The 19,821-nt window shown below is 41.1% G+C and overlaps 1 protein-coding gene across 1 annotated transcript in view; it reads left to right on the forward strand.

Annotated features, from left to right (window-relative positions):
• The window catches only part of FBXL17 (F-box and leucine rich repeat protein 17), a 623,577-nt gene that overhangs the window by 376,219 nt on the left and 227,537 nt on the right, over nt 1–19,821 (forward strand). The window contains exon 7 of the mRNA XM_033929147.1: nt 6,752–6,828. Within this exon, the coding sequence (XP_033785038.1) occupies nt 6,752–6,828 (77 nt within the window). The remainder of the gene's footprint in view (nt 1–6,751; nt 6,829–19,821) is intronic.

Here is a 19,821-nt window from a genome sequence, read left to right on the forward strand (position 1 = left end):
TTCTTGGCCAAGGACCTCCTATTCCTTTATTTCTCTTTCTTATAATTTTAGTTAGGGGACGGGGAGGGGAGAGGTTTGGCATTTCTTCTCAGGGCTCATAAGAGTTCAGGGCTCTGTTTGCAGGGTATCTTTGTATATATTGTCTATGCCTTTCCATAGGTCAGTGTTTACAGTTCTCTGCTATCAGCTGTACATATTCTTGCTTCTCCGTCCCCCCCTCTTCTCTTTTTTTTTTTTTTTTCTTCTTCTTTTCTTTTCTCTTCTTCTGGAGGGGTGTTGGGTTGGGTGGAGGGGGGGAATGGGGTGGGAGGGGGGCGGGAAGGGGAGAGTTTGGAGAGTTGATATCTATTGGATGCATCGCCAGTGCCTTTCTTGTGTTTCCTTGCTCTGATTCTGCTGATATTAGACGCATATCTGTCTTTGGCTAAGCGATGATGGACAATTTCTTGACATTTGCTCCGGCTCTCCCTGCTTTCTTTGATCTGTACATGTTTCTGATACTTCTGTATGTTTTTGAAAATTCAATAAACGGTTTGTACATAAAATATATAAATTTGAAGCTGTTTGGGCTTTAATGCAAATATAGCTGCAACCATCTATACTTTCAATGCTGTGTTCCTGTGGTGATTTTTGAGTGCATTTGTTTGTCGGGGAATGGGAAGATGAATGAGGGATTTTTTCCCCTTTCAGATCTACCTTTACTGTTGCCAATTTACATTGTACTGTTTGCTAATGGAAACATTCCCAGTAAAGAATACCACCTATTTCTATAAAACAGGGATGTCAAACTCAATCACATTAAGGGGCCGAAATCCAAAACACAGTCTAAGTCGTGGGCCAGACCCCACCTATCTCTGCCCAATCTCCACCCCAGACCCTGCCCCCATAATAGTACTAATTGTAATACCATTTTTTCCATTCATCTTTCATATATACACACACAATATAATCTTATTAACAACACATAATGGTTAACCACAAAATTAAACTACACAAAGCACACTGTATGCTTCTCAACATTCATTCCTACCAGAACACAGATAACCCCTATGCAAATACAGGACCAAAAACTAAAAGTACTAATATATACAAACAAACCCTAAGATTCAAGATTCTGCATGCAGTACAACCCCAGAGAAAAAGAAACAAATGATTTTCTTCCTGAACAATGCAAAATACAGACAGCAGATGTAAATTCTCAAAACTGACACAATTCAATCACTAAACTGAAAATAAAATCATTCCCCCTACCTTTGTTGTCTCCCTCCCTCCATGCTGTGCCTCAAGTAGATGTCTCCCTCTGGCGGGTGTCTTACCTTCTGGCCTGCTCCCGTTTGGCCGTTTTATGCTGCCCGCGGTGCGATGCGCATTTTCATTGCCGCCTTCGATGTTATCTTCTGGCCGGCTCCCTCTTGCTCACTGCCGCAGTGTGCACAAAGCCGCATGTGGTGGCTCCTCATACATCCTGTGCCTCATCCGGAAGCTTTCTATCAGACGTTGAGACGTCAAGAGAGAAGGCTTCCAGTTCAGGCATAGGACATGTGTAGGAGCTGCCGCCTGTGGCTTTGTGCACTGCGGCAGTGAGGAGGAGGGAGCCAGCCAGAAGATAACACCGGGGGTGGCAATGAAAACGCCACATCGAACGCACTGCGGGCCACATAAAACATCCAGGCGGGCCGGATTCAGCCCGCGGGCCTTGAGTTTGATACCTGTGCTCTAAAAGATGTTTTTGTTTTGATAACATATGATAATAATAATAATAATAACATTATTTTTCTATACTGCCATAGTCAGATGACTTCTAGGCATTTCACATCGAAGAGGGCTGAACAATCAGCAAATTACAGAAAGCAAATGGTGAAGGTACAACATATTCCACAAGGAAAAGACAGAAGGAAAATATAAATTTGGTGTGGCTTCTGATTAGGAGTAGGAAGTAAAAAGAATAGAAAGAATTTGCATTGCATTCAAACAATATCTTTTCCTAAGGTTAGATCAGACTGTCTTCAACACGGAAACTGCTGTTCTTGTTCATGTGTGCACCAAGAAATGTTCTACTTAATCCTGGGGCACTTTCTTTGACCTCAGTACAGTGAAATCTTGTTTTCACATTATTTGCAAAATACTACCTAGATTTCTATGAGTAAGTAATTTAATTGAACATAAGTTTGGACAGCAGAATTACTTGCATTTTAAGATCTGGGAATGTGAAATTGTCAAGAATGTCATATCCACTTTGTGCAAAACTATTTACACATTCCTAGGCAGAATGACTACTGGCATTTGTCAGGTCTAATTTTGAAAGAGAACACAAAATAGGCACAGTTCTACTTTGTACTAACAAAATATATGATATATTGGAGAGCATTTGTTCTTAAACCTGTCCTGGGGGATACCCCCCCAGCCATTCGGGTTTTCAAGATATCCATAATGAATATGCTTGAGGCAGATTTGCATATAATAGAGGTGACAGGCATGAAAATCTGCCTCACGCATATTCATTATGGATATCTTGAAAACCCGAATGGCTGGGGGGTGTCCCCCAGGACAGATATTTAATAACTGACTATTGTGGAGCTAAAGAATGTGTAATCTTAATTATGGTATATTAGAATATTACTAATTTTAATGAGTGCTTTTTTTTTTTTACATAACTAATATGTGGTTATATTGCAATGTGTTCCCTAGGAAGCTCTAAATAATCAAATTGGTCATGTCAGGATTCAAAATTTTCAGACATACAAACTTCCGCAATGTGGTATGGACAGTATTGAAAGTCTGGATATAACCCAAACTATTGAAACCAAAGAATAGAAAATGTAAATCAAACTATTTTGTCCTGTTACCAAAATCTAGTGTCTGTATTCTAAAGCAGATTTCTCTTAGACATTGTGGATAGCAAATAAATTGGAACTTTAAGGCTTCTGTTATCTTATAATGAACATGATTTTCCTTTTACTAGGGTTACTATATGGCTCCAGAAAAAGGAGGACGGATTGAGACATCCTTGTTTTACTTCCTTTGAAAGCAATGGAAGTAAGGAGGATGGATTGAGATATCTGGGTTTTACTTCCATTGGAAGTGGTAACCCCATCTTTTATAGTAGAAATGTTCATACCATTGAATATTGATATAGAATAATATATGTCTGATCTTCCACTGTAGTTGCTTTTGCACTGGATTTATATTCAACTTTCTAGCCCATGGTCAGGCCTATGTTAGCACTGTAAAGTAACAGAGGAATGTCTTATACACAGAAGTATACTGCTTCCAATTACAGTGGTACCTTGGATTACGAGCATAATCCGTTCCAGGAGCATGCTCGTAATCCAAAATGCTCATATATCAAAGGCCCGGCACAGGAAGCAGATTTTCGGGCACAGGACATGCTGATGCCGGCGATGCCGATGCGGAGGGAAGTAAGAAGAGGGTTCGGGTGGGTTGGGGGATCTCAGGTGGTGGCAGGGGGGTGCCCGATGGCGGTGGGGGGGGGTGACGGATCGCGGGGGGGAGGGTGCCGGTTCTTGGGGGGGGGACGCTCGTACAGCGAGGCAAGCTCGGTTTACGAGGCACCAAATTTGCGAATGTTTTGCTCGTCTTGCAAAACACTCGCAAACCGGTGCACTCGTAAACCGAGGTACCACTGTATTAGATATAAAATGGCATGTTAGAAAGGATGTCCAACTCAAAATATGTCACAAAGTTTAAGTACTAGTATAAAATTCCAATGCTGAACCCATTCTCATAAGACTGTGAGATGCATACCAAACAATCACTGATTTTTTTACAATTTTTTTGTATGGACCTTCAGAATACAACCAGGCATAATATACTTTTGGTCCAACTTTTACTGAATATTTGTAGAAATTATTTTTATATTTTTCAAAATCTTCTTATTATTCAATGATTTATTATTTAAATAACCATCACTTAGGGGTCCTTTTATCAAGCCGCGCTAGCTGGGTTAGCGCGTTGGACATTTCATCATGCGCTAACCCCCGCGGCTGGCTAAAAAACTAATGCCTGCTCAATGCAGGCGTTAGTGGCTAGCACGGCAGGCGGTTTAACGCGTGTTAAACCCCTACCGTAGCTTGATAAAAGGACCCCCCTAGCTTTTAAAGTAATTCTTCATTGTAATAGTTATAATAATACTAATAATTATTATTTATTTTTTATATACTGCCATACCAAAAAGGTTCAAAGCGGTTATTTTCCATTAGCCACCTCTCTCGACATGCATGTTTCACTGGAAACTTTCTTCAGGATCGAGGGGAACTAAGACTGCACCAAGAACAACTTAATGTTAATTCCACATCATCAAACTGTAGTAAACTTTCTTGGAGTTAAAACCCAAACAGCAAGCACATAAATATTGAAACGCTTACCATTTGCGGGTGCTGCTATCCATCATAAAACACAGATAGGGGGCCAGGGAGAGAGACAGAAAGAAAGTAAGAAAGAGAAAGAAAGAAAGAAATGCCTAAGTCTACACATCTATTCTAGCACCCGTTAATGTAAAGGGCTAAAAAACTAGTATTCTATAAACGGTGCTTGTATTAAGCTCTGCTAGGTGCCCTAATTATGGCCGTCTAGCAGCATATAAGTTTGGGATCCATGTTGAACTTAATTTTTTAATTGGCTTAATTGGTGTGGCAATTGATCATCCAATCAAAAAAAAAAAAAATTAAGCAATTTAAGAGTTTGGCGCCAAACTCATAGAACTCCTAGCGGTGCCTACATGGCAGTGCTCTTCCATGCCTAATGACGCCTATGTTTAAAAGTAGGTGTGGTTAGGCATTACCAAATTAGGCAAGTGAAAAGCTGGCTTAATGGAGCTGTGCCTATATCTAGGACACCTAGCAATCCCTGTCCACTTAGATGCCGTTAGGCATGATTTTATAAACAGCACCTAACGGTTGATTGACAACTTTGCCGAGTGGTGCCTGTAATGCAGGCATGCTCAGGTACCATTTATATAGAATCTGACCCTATTTGTTTGGGGAGTTATTATATTTTATGAGTGCTGAGCTCTGGCTGATTTTCTTTCAAAAGAGTTAGATTTACAGAACCTAATTTCCATGAGGATTTTGAGGAAACGCCATATATCTTATAAATGAAAAGTAGTATAGTGTGCATCCTGTGTTTGGATACATTTGTACTAGGGTTATAATACTATAACCTTTTCTTTGAAAAAAAAACAAAAAAAAACAAACCTATTAACTCTGTAGATGGTGATAAGAAACTTGGTTCATATATTAACGGAACAGTACAGTTTAGAGAGCAAAGAACTTTTGTGCATAAAAGAGTGGAACTTGAGTGTGCTCCTATGTGATATTATTAAAGTGTCCAAACAGGTAGAAAAGGTGATGGCAAAAGCTAGGATAGCCACTAGGAAAAATGCTGAAAGGAATGACAAGTAGGAAAAGAAGGTGATAATCAAGTTTCAAGTTTTTTCAAGTTTATTAACTTTTTAATAGACCGACCATCAACAAGTATCTGGCCGGTTAACAATAAAATTTTTAAAAGAGGAAAAAATAATAGATATTTAAAAATGATGAGAGTGAACATCAAAGACATTAACTTGTCAAACTTGAAAGTGAAGGTAAAAGGGAAAGGAGGGGAAAAGTTACATATTTTGAGAAGAGAAGGAGAAAGTGGGAGTGGTGTAAAACATATTGGGTGGGGCCGCTTTTTTAAAAGGCTCTGTATTATAAGTCTAGTGAGACCTCATTCAGAATATTGTGTACAATTCTGGAGACCACACCTTCAATAAGATATAAACAGGATGAAGTTGATCCAGAGCAGGGATCTCAAAGTCCCTCCTTGAGGGCCGCAATCCATTCGGGTTTTCAGGATTTCCCCAATGAATATGCATTGAAAGCAGTGCATGCACATAGATCTCATGCATATTCATTGGGGAAATCCTGAAAACCCGACTGGATTGCGGCCCTCAAGGAGGAAATTTGAGACCCCTGATCCAGAGGATGGCTACTAAAATGGCCAATGGTCTTTATCATAAAGTGTATGGGCACAGACTTAAAAATCTCAGTATGTATACTTTGGAAGAAATATGGGAGAGGGGAGATGGGATAGAGATGTTTAAGTACCTCTGTGGCATAAATGCACAGGAGGTAAATTTATTTTAATTGCAAGGAAGCTCTGGAACGAGGGGAGCATAGGATGAAAGTAAAAGTCAGAAGTAACCTGAGAAAATAATTCTTCACAGAACGGTTGGTGACTTCATAGAGCATTCTCCTAGTGTAGTTGGTGGAGATGAAAACTGTATTTGCAATTAAGATTCTGAATTCAAGAAAGCTTGGGATAGGTACATAGGATCTCTAAGGGAGAGGAAGGGATAGTAGATGGCATGGATGGGTATACTGGATAGACCATATGATCTTTATCTACCTTCATTTTTCTATGTAAAGCATTTTGCAGAACAGTATGGGGCTCATAATCAAAACAAAAATATATCCACAAACCAGCCTAAGTCGGTTCTTGAATGACCTAAAATACAGGTTGTCCAAGTGCTGAAACTTTTTAGGCCTCTGAATCCCACTGTGCGCCCAGAGTTCAAAGAGGCAGTTTTGGAGGAGTGGTGTGGGAGAGAGGTGGGCAGTATGTGGACTGACCTAGACTTAGTCATCCTGCAGTGATAATCGAAAGCAAAATAAGAGGAAAGCCTTGGTAAGTCAGGTCCATAGTAAGGAGAGCATCTGTGGAAATAACTTGTTGTTTGTATGTGTTCCAGGTGTGTGGAGGTCATTGCAAAAGAGGGACAGAAACTGAAAGAGTTGTACTTGGTGTCCTGTAAGATTACTGACTTTGGTGAGTAGTATCACACTTATTTTACTACCTTTTAAAATGGTTAGCCAAACACCTTTTTTGTTATCTACTATCTATACTCTTTACTAACTTGGAGAGTTTAATTTTAGAACAGTTATTTTGGGTGAATTCAATAAAATGTTCTTCCAATCTATATCTGTGGAAAATAAAAATTCTTTATTGCTATGTGGATGTTTAGGATATGATAATACAGCTCTAGATAACATGTATATTGTGGCCGGGTGCTGGCCCTTGGCCTGTGCCAAAAGGGTTAACCTGGTCACTGATTCCTAACTGATGGTGATGAATGGTGGAACTGGTTGTCTGAATGATGCAGATACTCAAAATAGATAAACCAAAAACAGTTTTATTCACTTTCTTTCTTTTGCAATATTCAGATTGTTTATCAAAAGTGTTTTAAGGCAACAAACAAAAAGTACAGAACCCTTTTTTTAGCAGACTGTGCTGTTTGCTTCAGTACAGTTCACAGCATGGCACAGCTGTGTTTAAATTGCACATAAAACAAAAATACTTCTCTTCACAAGAATAGTTCTTGGAGCTGTCCACAAGTCCTGGCCAGAGCTATGCCACTTGCTTTAGCTCTGCCTTTTCACTTCTAAGCTCACAAGCTCTTCTGGCTCACTAAACTTCCTTTGAAGCACTCCATTGGTTTAAACCAGCCTATGGGATCATTCCGCCCTTTGATCTGCTTGTAGATCCCTCCCAAGATGTATTTTACTATCCCTTCAGGTGTTTACAGCAGTGGGTTACTTAGTTTAGTCATTTTGCCTTTTGCCAGCAGTTCTAAGCTTATTTGCACAGTACACACACTATTCTGTCTTCAGTCAGAATACTAACCAGTCTCTGACTACTTGATTAGTTAATTGCCTTGGCAACTAACAACATTTATCACTGTTAGTTTTCTTAAGGCAAACTATCAAACAGTTTCCTTTCCAGATTCATAAAGCTTGGCTTCTCCCAGTACGTTTTCCACACAAAACCACTGTTTCATTTCAGTTCACAGAGCTGTACTTTAAAGCACCTTCAGTCAGTATCCATTTCAGTAGTGCTTATATCATTGTCACTGCCTGCAGACCAGCTCCCATCTTCCTTCACTTCCATTAACTCTGCCGGTTCAGAATCTCTAGACCATTGCTCCCACTGCATTTCCTCATTTAATGAGCATATCTGTGGTTCTATTACAGCTGAGTTCTGCTGCTTCTCTGTAGCTGACTTTCTCACTCTGCTTCCTCTGAGCTTGGCTACTAGTCGTTTCTGCTGCTCTTCCCTGGTAGTAAGGAATCGCCCTTTTCTCTTCCAGGAGCTATGTGATTACTACCAGCCCCAGTTGTGTTGCTCTCTCTGTTTGACTGGATGTTCTTCACAGCTCTGACCTGGTCTAAAACAGTTCTCTGTCTAGCAATAGGTACAACAGTTTGTCCCTTAGGAATTAACCCCTCCTGCAGTGTTTCCCCTGGGAGTTTTAGCTCAGTGATGGCAGGCTTGGTTTTAGACCTGGGAAGTGACAAACAGATGCCTGCTGGTTTAATCCTAGGCTGTGCAGTGATTTTGGGCATCATTTCCCTCTTTGGCACAGGTTTATGGGTGATTTTCTGTTGTGCAGAAATGTGTGTTAAACCTTCAGTAGGTCCCTCTGTTACTGTTCTCTCTCTTAACTTTCCAACACTCACAGGTTCTTCCCTGCCACAATATGTACCTTGTTTGCATTTTAGAGCAAGAAGGTACAGAGACAAAATGGTATATTTCGTGTGAATGTTTGGTTACTTTGATTATTATTGTAAGCGTAAAACAAGTTAGAAACGGTATTTGGTGTTTAATAGAGCATACTTTTGATTGTTGGGCTCATGATGAGGTTAATGGATTCAAGGTTAGCTCTGTTGCAAAATATGTCCTATAAATTAGGAAAGCAGTATTGATTTTCTAAAACAACTTGCTCTATGCACACTCCTAATTTGCAACATCAGACTTGATTAAAACAATTAAGAAATTAGCATGAATGGTAATCTGACCAATTAATGACATGAGGACAGATGTCTGAAATAATTAAATGCATCTGATACAAAGTAGAAAGTGAAGCACGAGTTGCTGAACATTTATGATATTAAATTTGTTTTCACAATTAGATATCAAAGGAATACATGAAACCTTGAGATTATTTGTTTGTATGCTACCAGATATCTATATACTCACAGATATCTACACACCCTTGCATGTAGGGATGGAAAATATATTTATAAAAAGTTGTATATCTATTTTTTAACAGTTAATTTTATGTCATGATTTACCAGTGAGGCACTCAGTGAGATATAGCATCAAATAAAGATAAATCATTAATATCTAATCACATGATGCATTAGAAGAACACTACTCCCCCCCCTCCCTAGCCAGATATTCAGCTGGCAGCGGTCAACATGTTTTTAAGTGCTGATCGCTGCTGGCTAAATTATACCCTGATATTCAGTGCCAGGCTATGTCTGGGCGCAGCACTGATTACTGGGGCATCACTCTAGGTGGCCTGGAAGCCTGATTATACAGGCCCACACAAAAGGCTGGGGCTCACATAAGTATTTTTTTCTTTTTTTTGAAAAAAAAATGCTGCTCCCCCAACAATGCCTCTTCTCTCTCCCTTCCCCTGCCCTCATCAAAGACTCCCTAATCCACCCACGTTGTAGATAGGCCCCCTTGGAGCTACCTGCATAGCTGGTGGTCCAGCAGGAGTCTTCAGGGGCAGGAGCGCTCCCCCCCTTTCTCTTTCCTCCCACAGAGGCCATTTTGAAAAGCTGCAACTAGGGGGTAGGAGTTGAGGGGTCTGCGCTTGTGCTTCCAAAGAAACCCTCCACACCGTACCACCAGGTATGTAGATAGGCCTGGAGGGGACCTACCTACACTTTGGGTGGGTTACCGGGGAAGGGTGTAGGGAAGCCTTCTGGGGAGGTTGTTGTCATGGGCTGGAGGAGGGGGCAGAGCTAGTGGGACATGATCAGGGGTTGGGAGGGATTTTTTATTATTAAAAAAAAATGTTATGCAGCTGCTGATCTGATATTCATTGCTGGCACTAAATATGCCAGAGCCCATATAACTTGGGGCTGCTTCCCTGTGCCACCCTCAGGTCTGCCTCACTCTCTGGTTAAATGCCGTTGAATATCCCCTCTTAGGTGGCCAGAAGTGATTTAAGCAGGCAGGAGAGCTTTCTGCTTGCTTAAATCCCTCTATATATCTGGCCCTATATTATGATTAACAGTAGTGATCAATTTGCCAAATAATGTAGGCACTAGAAGGCTGAAATATTTATGTCACAAATCATAAAATAAATAGAAAATACAAATATCACAAAAAAGAATAGACATTTTCAGTAAATAGGTAGGATTGGGTCAGTCACACAGGTGGATGAAATCATCTGAAGGCACTGGGCCAGAACTGTTTTCCCAGAATCTTGAACTTAGTGAAAAGTTCTTAGTGTTTTTAGACCTTCCCACGCAGTGATTTCTTTAGATCCTCAGTTTTGTTTCTTCTGCTTTGCTGAGTGGATGCGTCACAGAGCTTTCCCATCAAAGTTTCTTAATTTTTCAGTGTACACTTCCCTCTCCCGATTCATGGTTTTAGGACTTGTGATTTCGATTAGTCATGTTTTCCTAAAACCAGAATCACTCCCACTTCCCGTACCTCCCCATACCTAACCTGGTGGTCTAGCAGTCTTTCGGGGCAGGAGCGATCTTCCTCACAGCAGCCATTTGGGATGAATGATCTGCACAGGGCAGGAGCCTAGGAAGATTGCTCCTGCTCCGAAAGACTGCTAGACCACCAGGTAAGGTCCAGAATGCTGGGGGAAGAGGGGAGGGAGGCAGGGGTGGGTCAGAGTTGGTCCAAAATTTATTCATGAATTTTCAATATTCATGGGCCGGCTCTGCCCCTAACCCCCGTGAATATTGAGGGAGAAGTGTACCATCAAATTTCTTCACCATTGTCAGTCTGAGTACAGCCACTAAGTTTCTCATCGTTGGAATGTCTGTTTTTTTATCTGTACCTGTTCTGTTTGGGAATTTTCATCCTATAGACCTGCACCATTCTGTCTGAGCATGAGGGATACAGTTATAGTAAAGAAATAACAGGATAGATAATCTTTGTTATCATTACCAACTTTGAGACTTTATGACTATGGTGGTAGCATGAGAGCATCACCTCCTCCTCTTATTCAGCATGAAGTCTGAATTCTTCCAACTTGCAGAGAAGCTTGAGAGGTCTAGATGAATTTTAGAGTTCTTTCTTTTCCTGGCTCAGCATCAACTTGGTCCTGCAGATATGAATCCTACTGTGCAATCAGCTTCCCTGGGCTCTGTGCATTCATTGCATAATGCCATACCAGCGTATTCGCTCCTTGAATTAAAAAGAAGCACTTGGACCCATATTGTACACAAAATTGACAGCACAGTGCATTTTCTTTGATACCTCCCAACACTTTGAATGGCAGGTTCAGAGCATACCCACCACTGCTGCTCAATACCTTGCACAACAGCTTATTCTTTCTATGCCAGTGTTGGTAACCATGTTTGCCACCATAGTCTAATAGCACTCTCACTCTTTGGGCCTTACTCCTCTGCAGAGAGACACTTATTAAGATTTCTTTATCATGCTCTTTTCTGAATCAGACATAGAGCACTTGCTTGTGCATTCACTTTCACCACTCTCTCTGACTTCCATCTGGTGTGGAGCAATGGCAAGGAGGGTTCTACAAGGATTCCATATGATCCTTCTCCTCCATTGCAAAGGAATGAGTCTTAGTATGAGCACATTTGGCTTCTAACTGCCATTAAGTTTTTATATTTCTGTCAGGAAGATTGGCAGACTGAATGGGCCATTTGGACTTTATCTGCCATCATGTTTTTTTGTTTCTATGTTTCACATTTCATATCCAAAATGTTGCCACAAGATGGCTAAAGATGTTCATTTTTCTGCTTCAGCAGAAATCATAACTGAGATGTAATTACTTTGACCTTCTAAAAATAGAGTGCCTCAACCTAATAACTGTACCTGTTCTTAACAAGCTCGGTGACCATAATTCTATAGATGACAGAATCCACTTACTGTGCAACCTATTTCACTGGCCAGAGCTAAAATGTTTCTAAAATAAATATAGTAAAACTTTGCTAATTATGAGTGATTGAACAAAAGTGATGCTTCAAACTGTTTATTGACTCTAGTTTTTTAAGATATGCAACTGGGTCAGAATATATGACCCTTGACTTGCAAATGGCAAAGGATAAGCAAGTTAAATTATTATTGTTGGTTTACCTGAGCTTACAGCAGCAGGCACTAGAGTACTTGCTTGGAAGTTTATGTGCCTTCATTATGTAACGGCCAGGCGGATGCCCGAACCACCCCTTCTCCCTCTGTAGCCCCTGAAGGCTCAGGATATGGTAGGTACGCAATGGAAATTCTGGAGGAACACTCCCAAATAAAAGGAAAGATTAATACCTATTTGCCTTATGTAGTTTCCCCACCTAAGCACCAGGGGGAGCCTCTGGGAGGAGAAGTCCAATTTCCTTAGGTAAGAAATTGATATGTTATACCACCTGACTAGGGAAAGCCAGATGAGCTGGGGCCTTACACCTGCTCTCCCTCCCCACCAGGGCTGGGGGAGGGAGATAGTTTTCACAGAAGTAGAAAAGGAGGAGTCCAGTCCTGAGTCTTTGGAGTGAGCAGAAGCTGACTCCCGAGGAACTGAGAAGCCAGAAGACATGGAGTGCTATTGGAACCAGCGATATCCTTCCTTGTGTTAAAGGTACAGGCAACGGGGTGGTTGCAGTAAGTCAGTAAACTGTAGGAGGTAGGTGCCTGTATAACCATCCAGTACTATAAAGACTATTGGGAAATTTGCTATGAACATTACTTACCTTGGATTAATAGTATTAAATAAAAATGTGTTTGGTAGCGTTTGAACGTTATGTAATGAGAAGCCGGTTGAAAGATCCCTACTTTACCTAATCCTTATGTGCTTTCCATTTTCTTGTTGTTGCTTGATTTTGGGGAGCTTTGGGTGATTTTAAAGGGAGAAAACCTGGACTGACTCACTTTGTGGCCATGGATTGGACTCTATTTTGGGTTTTTTTTCCCTTTCTCTCTTATGAGATGTTTTCTGGAGCTCCTCAGAAAATGGATTTATAAAATGGAGGAGATGATGTTCAAGGTGAAGGCTTTATTAAAAATACAGTTCAAGAATCCACAAGAAGAAATGCCTAGGACCCAAACCATTGGGGGCTAAGGACCCAACACGGTCCATGATTCGACAAAATTGTATTCCTCAGGGGTCTATGAAGGTCCTGATACGAAAACCCATGGATACAAGACTAAAAACAATCCTGGGTGAAACTCTACGCAGTTGAGAAATCCTCAAAGGCGGGAGATTTCACATGACGCAAATTTAATTAAAATAGTTATTTCCGTTTTATTAATTGCCATAATGGACCTCAAAAGGTTGGTTGCGTCATCCGGGAAGTCTTTAAAGTTGCCAAACACTGGCTTTCTGACAATGATCTCAACTCAATAATTTGTTGCTCCCCAATATATACCTTTTGTCCTGCATGACATCATTACTTGTCAGCCAATCCATTAACAGAGGCTGTCCTTAAATTTGGACAAAGAACTTCCTTTTAACATGAAATAAAGGTTTCAGAAATCATATTTTTGTTTACATTCATCCTTAAATATACATTATTACATATCTAAAGAAACTTTGAATCCAATACTGTTGAAAAGTTCTTGCCTCTATCAGCACTATAGAAAGGAGGAGGGATATTCCCCCTCCTGCTCTGAAAAACTGGCAGTTTCAAATTTCGCAGACTCAGAAAACCCCAGACCCCTCCCTATGCTGGTGGGCTTCTCTAAGACTGGTACAGTGTCTGTGATTCTATTTCCAGATGTTGCTTTAGGATTTCTCCTTAGAGTTTCTTGCATCTTATATATATATATATATATAACATTTAAATATAAGTACAAATCATTTTCTCACATATCATTCATTCGGGGCCCCTTTCGCCCACAGATCCACACAATATATTTCATTCATATTTAATGCAAGAAAGCTTTTCTTCTATGCCCAATATTGGAATGTAAAATCAAGCTATCCAGCCCAAGCCCATCTGATATCAATTAGACCCACGAGGCCCAAGGCAGGAAGCTGAACAAAAAATAGACAGAGAGAAAGAAACAAGGAGGCATTTTCATACCTCCATGTATTATATATATATCCTGATTTCCTCTATGGTCTGGCTTAATAGCGAAGTACATAAAAAGAATATTATTATGCTTTTCCTTAATATTAATCTTTAGTGTGTTTTTCTGGCCTTGGCTACATCCATATTCAGATTTTTATTCACCAACTTTTCATACGCTTCTATTGGGTGTGGCCTTAACTAACACATATGCTTGTATCTAAATAGAGTTACCCAGAACCATACGAAAAGCAGGCGTTTTTGTAGAAAAATCCACAAAATATTCCACAAACACATCTTATTCATTATCCATTCCATTAACCTACCATAGCTATCGCCCCCTACAGTCTATGAGCCACTCTTAAAAAGGGCAAGGGCACTCCACAATGTGGGTGCAATAACACTGTGTTCCATAGTAAGTCAAGCTCCATAAGACGTACTTTTTCCCCCAAAAAAAGTGGGTGGAAAAAGGATGCGTCCTATGGAGAGAATACCCAAATTCTCCCCTCCCCATTACCTTTTTTAGATTGCTGCTGCTGCTCACCCTTCGCCTGCCGCTGCTGCTGCTGGTTGATCACTGCTACGAAAAGTAGAGGAAGGGAAAGGCCAGGTGGTTGCAGCGATTGCACGCCCCCGGCCCAGAAGCCTTACCCTTGATGTCAATTCTGATGTTGGCAAGAAGGTCCGGGCCAGCCTTCGCTGATGTCAGAAATGGCGTCAGGGGTAAGGCTTCTGGGCCAGAGGTGTGCAATCGCTGCATCCGCCTGGCCCTTCCTAGCAACATCTTCTGTTCCGGGTGCCGGGCTGCTGAGCCAAGAGTCCCCCCCCCCACCAGCTGCTGTTTCTTTGTCGACGTGTCCTCACAGGAGCAGTAGCTGGAGGTAATTAAATCGGGTGGGCAAGCAGGCTTGGGAGGGCAGTGGAAGAGGACAGAGGCTGGAAGGCAGTGAGGGGAACTGGAGGAAGGGACAATTGTTGGGGGAGAGGGAGAAGAGGACAAAAGCTGGAAGGCAGTGAGGGGAACATAGGAGTGAGGAAGGGACAATTGTTGGGCCTGAGTTGGGGGGAGTGGGGAAGAGGACAAGGCTGGAAGGCAGTAAGGGGAACATAGGAAGGAGGGAGGGAGGAAGGGACAATTGTTGGGCCTGAGGAAGGAAAGAAAGAAAGAAATCACCAGACAACGGAGGAAGGAAGTGGACAAAGGATGGAAGGCATTGAGGGGGACATAGGAGGGAGGAAGGGACAATTGTTGGTCCTGAAGAAGGAAGGAAGGAAATAAATAAATAAATCACCAAACAATAAAGGTAGGAAAAATGATTTTATTTTCAATTTAGTGATTAAAATGTGTCAGTTTTGAGAATTTATATCTGCTGTCTATATTTTGCACTATATTTGTCTATTTTTCTATAGTTGTTAATAAGGTGGCTTTGCATATTTTAAAAAGTCATCTGACTTGATATCTGTGCCCTGTCCCTGCCTGCCCTATGCCCTGACCCTGCCCACCACTAGACCACCAGAGGGGGGCAGGGTACAGAGCCTGGCTGGGAAGGGCCTGGCAAAGAGTGTGAGGTTGGGTGCAGAGCCTGACAGGGAGAATTTGGTTCAGAATGTTTTTTTTCTTGTTTTCCTCCTCTAAATTTAGGTTGCGTCTTATGGTCAGGAGTGTCTTATGGAGCGAAAAATACGGTAAGTGATATTGGGAGGAATGTAAAACATGCTGTGGTGCATAATGGTTAAGAAGGTTAAACAAAAAGAATGGGAATCAAGAGTGCAGGATCTAATTTATTGTGGTCAAGTATTTAAAAGGCATCCGGAAGAAATATGGAAGCCAGCATTCTATGATAAATCAGAATGTTACCGGTTTGTGTCCCCCCCATACCACCCCCCCATACACACACACACACTTCCCCCACATATCAATTTAATAGCAGTGTTTTGAACAATCTTTAAATGGTGAATTTGAATGAGTAGAATTTTCAGGCAGGTGGTGATAAGGTTTCTATGTTCCATGACTGTTAAAAGGATCTTGTCCTGTTCTTCTTCATGGAATTTGATCTTATCACCTGCAACAATATCGATTTCTAATGGCAATTTTCAAAATGTTCATGATCTAAATCAGGGTTGCTCACACTTTTTGGGCTTGCAAGCTACTTTTAAAATGACCACGTCAAAATGATCTAGCAACAATAAATTTTTGTAAAAATACAAAGCACACTGTACGCAGAGAAAATGTTAATTATCATTTATATTTCAAAGAGATCAAGGTAGATGACTTTATGCAATGTCACCTCAGTAATAACTATACAAAAATAAACAAATATACCCCCATCCTATTTTACTAAACCGCGATAGCAGTTTGTAGCGCAGGGAGCTACGCTGAATTTCTTGCACTGCTCATGAAGCTCATAGGCTCTCTGCACTAAAAATCGCTATTGTAGTTTAGTAAAAGGGGGCCATAGTGCAAAATATAGACAGCAGATATAAATTCTCAAAAACGGACACTGAATTGAAAATAAAATCATTTTCCTACCTTTATTGTCTGGTGATTTCATGAGTCTCTGGTTGCACTTTCTTCTTCTGACTGTGCATCCAATATTTCTTCTCTTCTTTCAGCCTACTGTATGCTTCCTCTCCTCCAGACCTCATTCCCTTCCCCAACTTTTTCTTCCTCTATCCCTGCCCCCTCCCCTTTCTTTCTTTCTCCCTGCCCCCTTCTTTCTTTCTGTCTCTCTTTCTGTCTCCCTGCCCCATTTCTTTCTTTCTCTCTCCATACTCCCTTTCTTTCTTTGTTTCCCTTCTTTCTGTCTCCCTGCCTGTCCCCTTTCTTTCTTTGTCTCCCTGTCCCCCCTTTCTTGCTTTCCGCTTCTGTCTTTCTGTCTCCCTGCCCCCATTTCTTTCTTTCTGTTTCCCTGTTCCCCCTTTCTTTCTTTCTTTCTGCTTCTCTTCTTTCTTTCTGTCTCCCTGCCCCCCTTCTTTCTGTCTCCCTGCCTGCCCTCTTTCTTTCTTTCTTTCTCACTGGCCTCCCCCAAGCCACTGCCGCTGCCATTGGGAAACAGTCCCCCAAGCCACCGCCACCCCAAGCTCTTCCTGCTTCCCGACATAGAAACGCTGGACCAACCAGCATTCCTCTCCCCGCCGTCAATTCTGACATCAGCGAGGAAGTTCCGGGCCAGCCGGGCAACAATTGGCTGGCCCGGAACTTCTTCGACATCAGAATTGATGGTAGGGAGAGGAAGGCTGGTTGGCCCAGAGCTTCTGCATCCTGTTTACAGTGTCGGTATGCAGGTAGAACGCTAAGGCAATGCGAGTCTATCACGGAGCCCGGGATGGGTTCTATGATCGACTCGTGTTGCCTTCGCAATCTACTGGTCAATCACGATCGACCTTTTGGGCATCCCTGACCTAGATGCATGGGGACTGTTCATTAATTAATCAAAGACAAATCTTAAAGCTGTTTTGCTTCATAATGAAAATGTTTTGTCATCAGTTCTTTAGCTGATTTTTAAAGTTTTATATAAAGCAGGATAGGTGAAATATCATGTAAAACACAGATGAAAAGATCTAGGTTTACAATATTTTATTAAAATGGTACTATCTAAGCAGCACACATAAATGTAAAATTTTTTTTTACAGACATTTTACACTTTAACAACACTTAACGTCTGTCAAATTATATTTATGATAAATACATATAACATCCCCCCCTTTATACATATCAAACAATTGCACTCTAATTAAAAATATCTCCCCACCCACCCTGGACCTGTATGATCAAAGGGCAAAATCAACTTAACTTAAAACTTAAATTTCTTGGAATCAGTAGCCAGTCAGCTGTTTTTTAATTGTCATATTTGAATTCAGCACATCAAAATCTATAAAATTGTAGAACAGTGTTTCCAAAAGATTGAACTGCATTCAGAATTTAATAAGGTCCAGCTGTTACATTCTTTAGTAGTAATTAAAGCAGCCACGAGAAACCCAAAGTAATGCAAAGATTTCTCTAATGTCCCTTAGTGCATGGACTCTCATTTGTTAGGTTATTTGGGAAAGAAAGGTTTTTAAGGAGCTGTGCTGTTCATCAACTCTTCATGGTTCAGAGCATTTATACCATTATTCAAGAGATAGTAGTAATAGTAGTATGTCAGCAGTAATAGTAAGTAGCAGTAAGAAGGCACCTAGCATGATTGCGTGAAGATTTCCTCTCCAAGTTTACAGCAGCTTCTTTGGAAAGAAGGTAAAAGAGACAGTTAATATGATTAAAGGCCATCGTTCCCCTCTTCAGCATCAGCAGTTCAGTCCTCTGCTATGACTACATCTGCTATATCCACAACTATTAGTATCATCAAACATTTTACCACCAGAAATCTTTTAGCAAACTCAGCATACTATTGTCCCAAAGCCAAGGCAAAGAGAATAGGGATCACTCATATAGCATTTTCTTTAACTGTATTCCAAATCTCTGCTTTCTACAGACTAATTATTTCCCCCTACTTGTGGGGGGCAGAGTTCAATTGTTCCTTCTGGTATGACAAAGTACCATTCATCAACTAGACTGACTTTTCTCGTTGGCTCAGCCTCCTTCCAGCATCCCAGTCTACTTTTAGGCAAACGTCCATTTTCTACTCCAAGTCAAGTCCATAGAACATATTCCTCCATAGCAGAAAAACAGATTTTTCTATTCGAGATACCTTCTCATTCCAAAGAAGACAGAAAGTTTATACCCTATACTACTTTGAAAAGACTTCAACATTTTCCCCCTCAAGAAAAGTTCTGAGTGACAATTATCCTCTACATTGTTCCTTTTCTCAACATGAGAGATTGAAATATGTACCCTAGATCTCAATGATGTGTGCATATTACTACTATTTATAATTTCTATAGCACTGAAAAGCAAATGCTTTTGATGTTCAAAATGCAATAGATGGACCCTGCTCAGAGGTGCTTAAAGTCTAATTGGACAGACAGACAGACAGACAGAATATATAGGAGTTGGGGAATTTATTGCATAGAGAATTATGGGATGGGCATAAGTAATTTTATGGTGAGTGGGAGTTAGGAGTTGAAGGCAGCATTGAAAAAGTGGGCTTTTAGCTTAAATTTGAATACTGCCATGCAGTTTGTTCCATGCATATGGCACAGCAAGATAAAAAGGATGGAGTCTGGAGGTGGCAGTGGAGGAAAAGGGTACAGATAAGAAGGACTTGCCTGATGAACGGAGTTCACGGGGGGAAGATAAGAGAAGTATTGAGAGATATTGAGGGCTGCAGAGTGAGTGCACTTGTAGGTCAGTAAGAGGAGTTTGAACTGTTTTCAGAAATGGATGGGGGAGCTAGTGAAGTGACTTTAGGAGAGGGCTAATATGAGCAAGGTGGCTCTCGTGGAATATAAGTCATGCGGCAGAATTTTGCACGGATTGAAGGAGAGAGAGATGGTTAAGTGGAAGACCTAAGAGAAGAAAGTTGCAGTAGTCTAAGTAAGAAGTAATGAGAGTTTGCAGTAGTCTACGCAAGAGATTATGAGAGTGTGGATAAGGATTTTGGTAGAGTGCTTGGAAAGGGGAGGTCAGATTTGGGTAAGAATATAGAGGAAGAAGTGGCAGGCTTTAGCTGTTTGTTGGATCTGAACAGAGAAGGAGAGAGAGGAGTCAAAGATAAACCCGAGGTTGTGAGCCAATGAGACAGGGAGAAGGAGAGTGTTGTCCACAGTGATAGAGAATGGAGGGAGGGAGGAAGTGGGTTTAGGCAGGAAGATTAAGGCTCCCCACTAT

This window comes from Geotrypetes seraphini, chromosome 1, assembly GCF_902459505.1.
Source record: "Geotrypetes seraphini chromosome 1, aGeoSer1.1, whole genome shotgun sequence".
Lineage (NCBI taxonomy): Eukaryota > Metazoa > Chordata > Amphibia > Gymnophiona > Dermophiidae > Geotrypetes > Geotrypetes seraphini.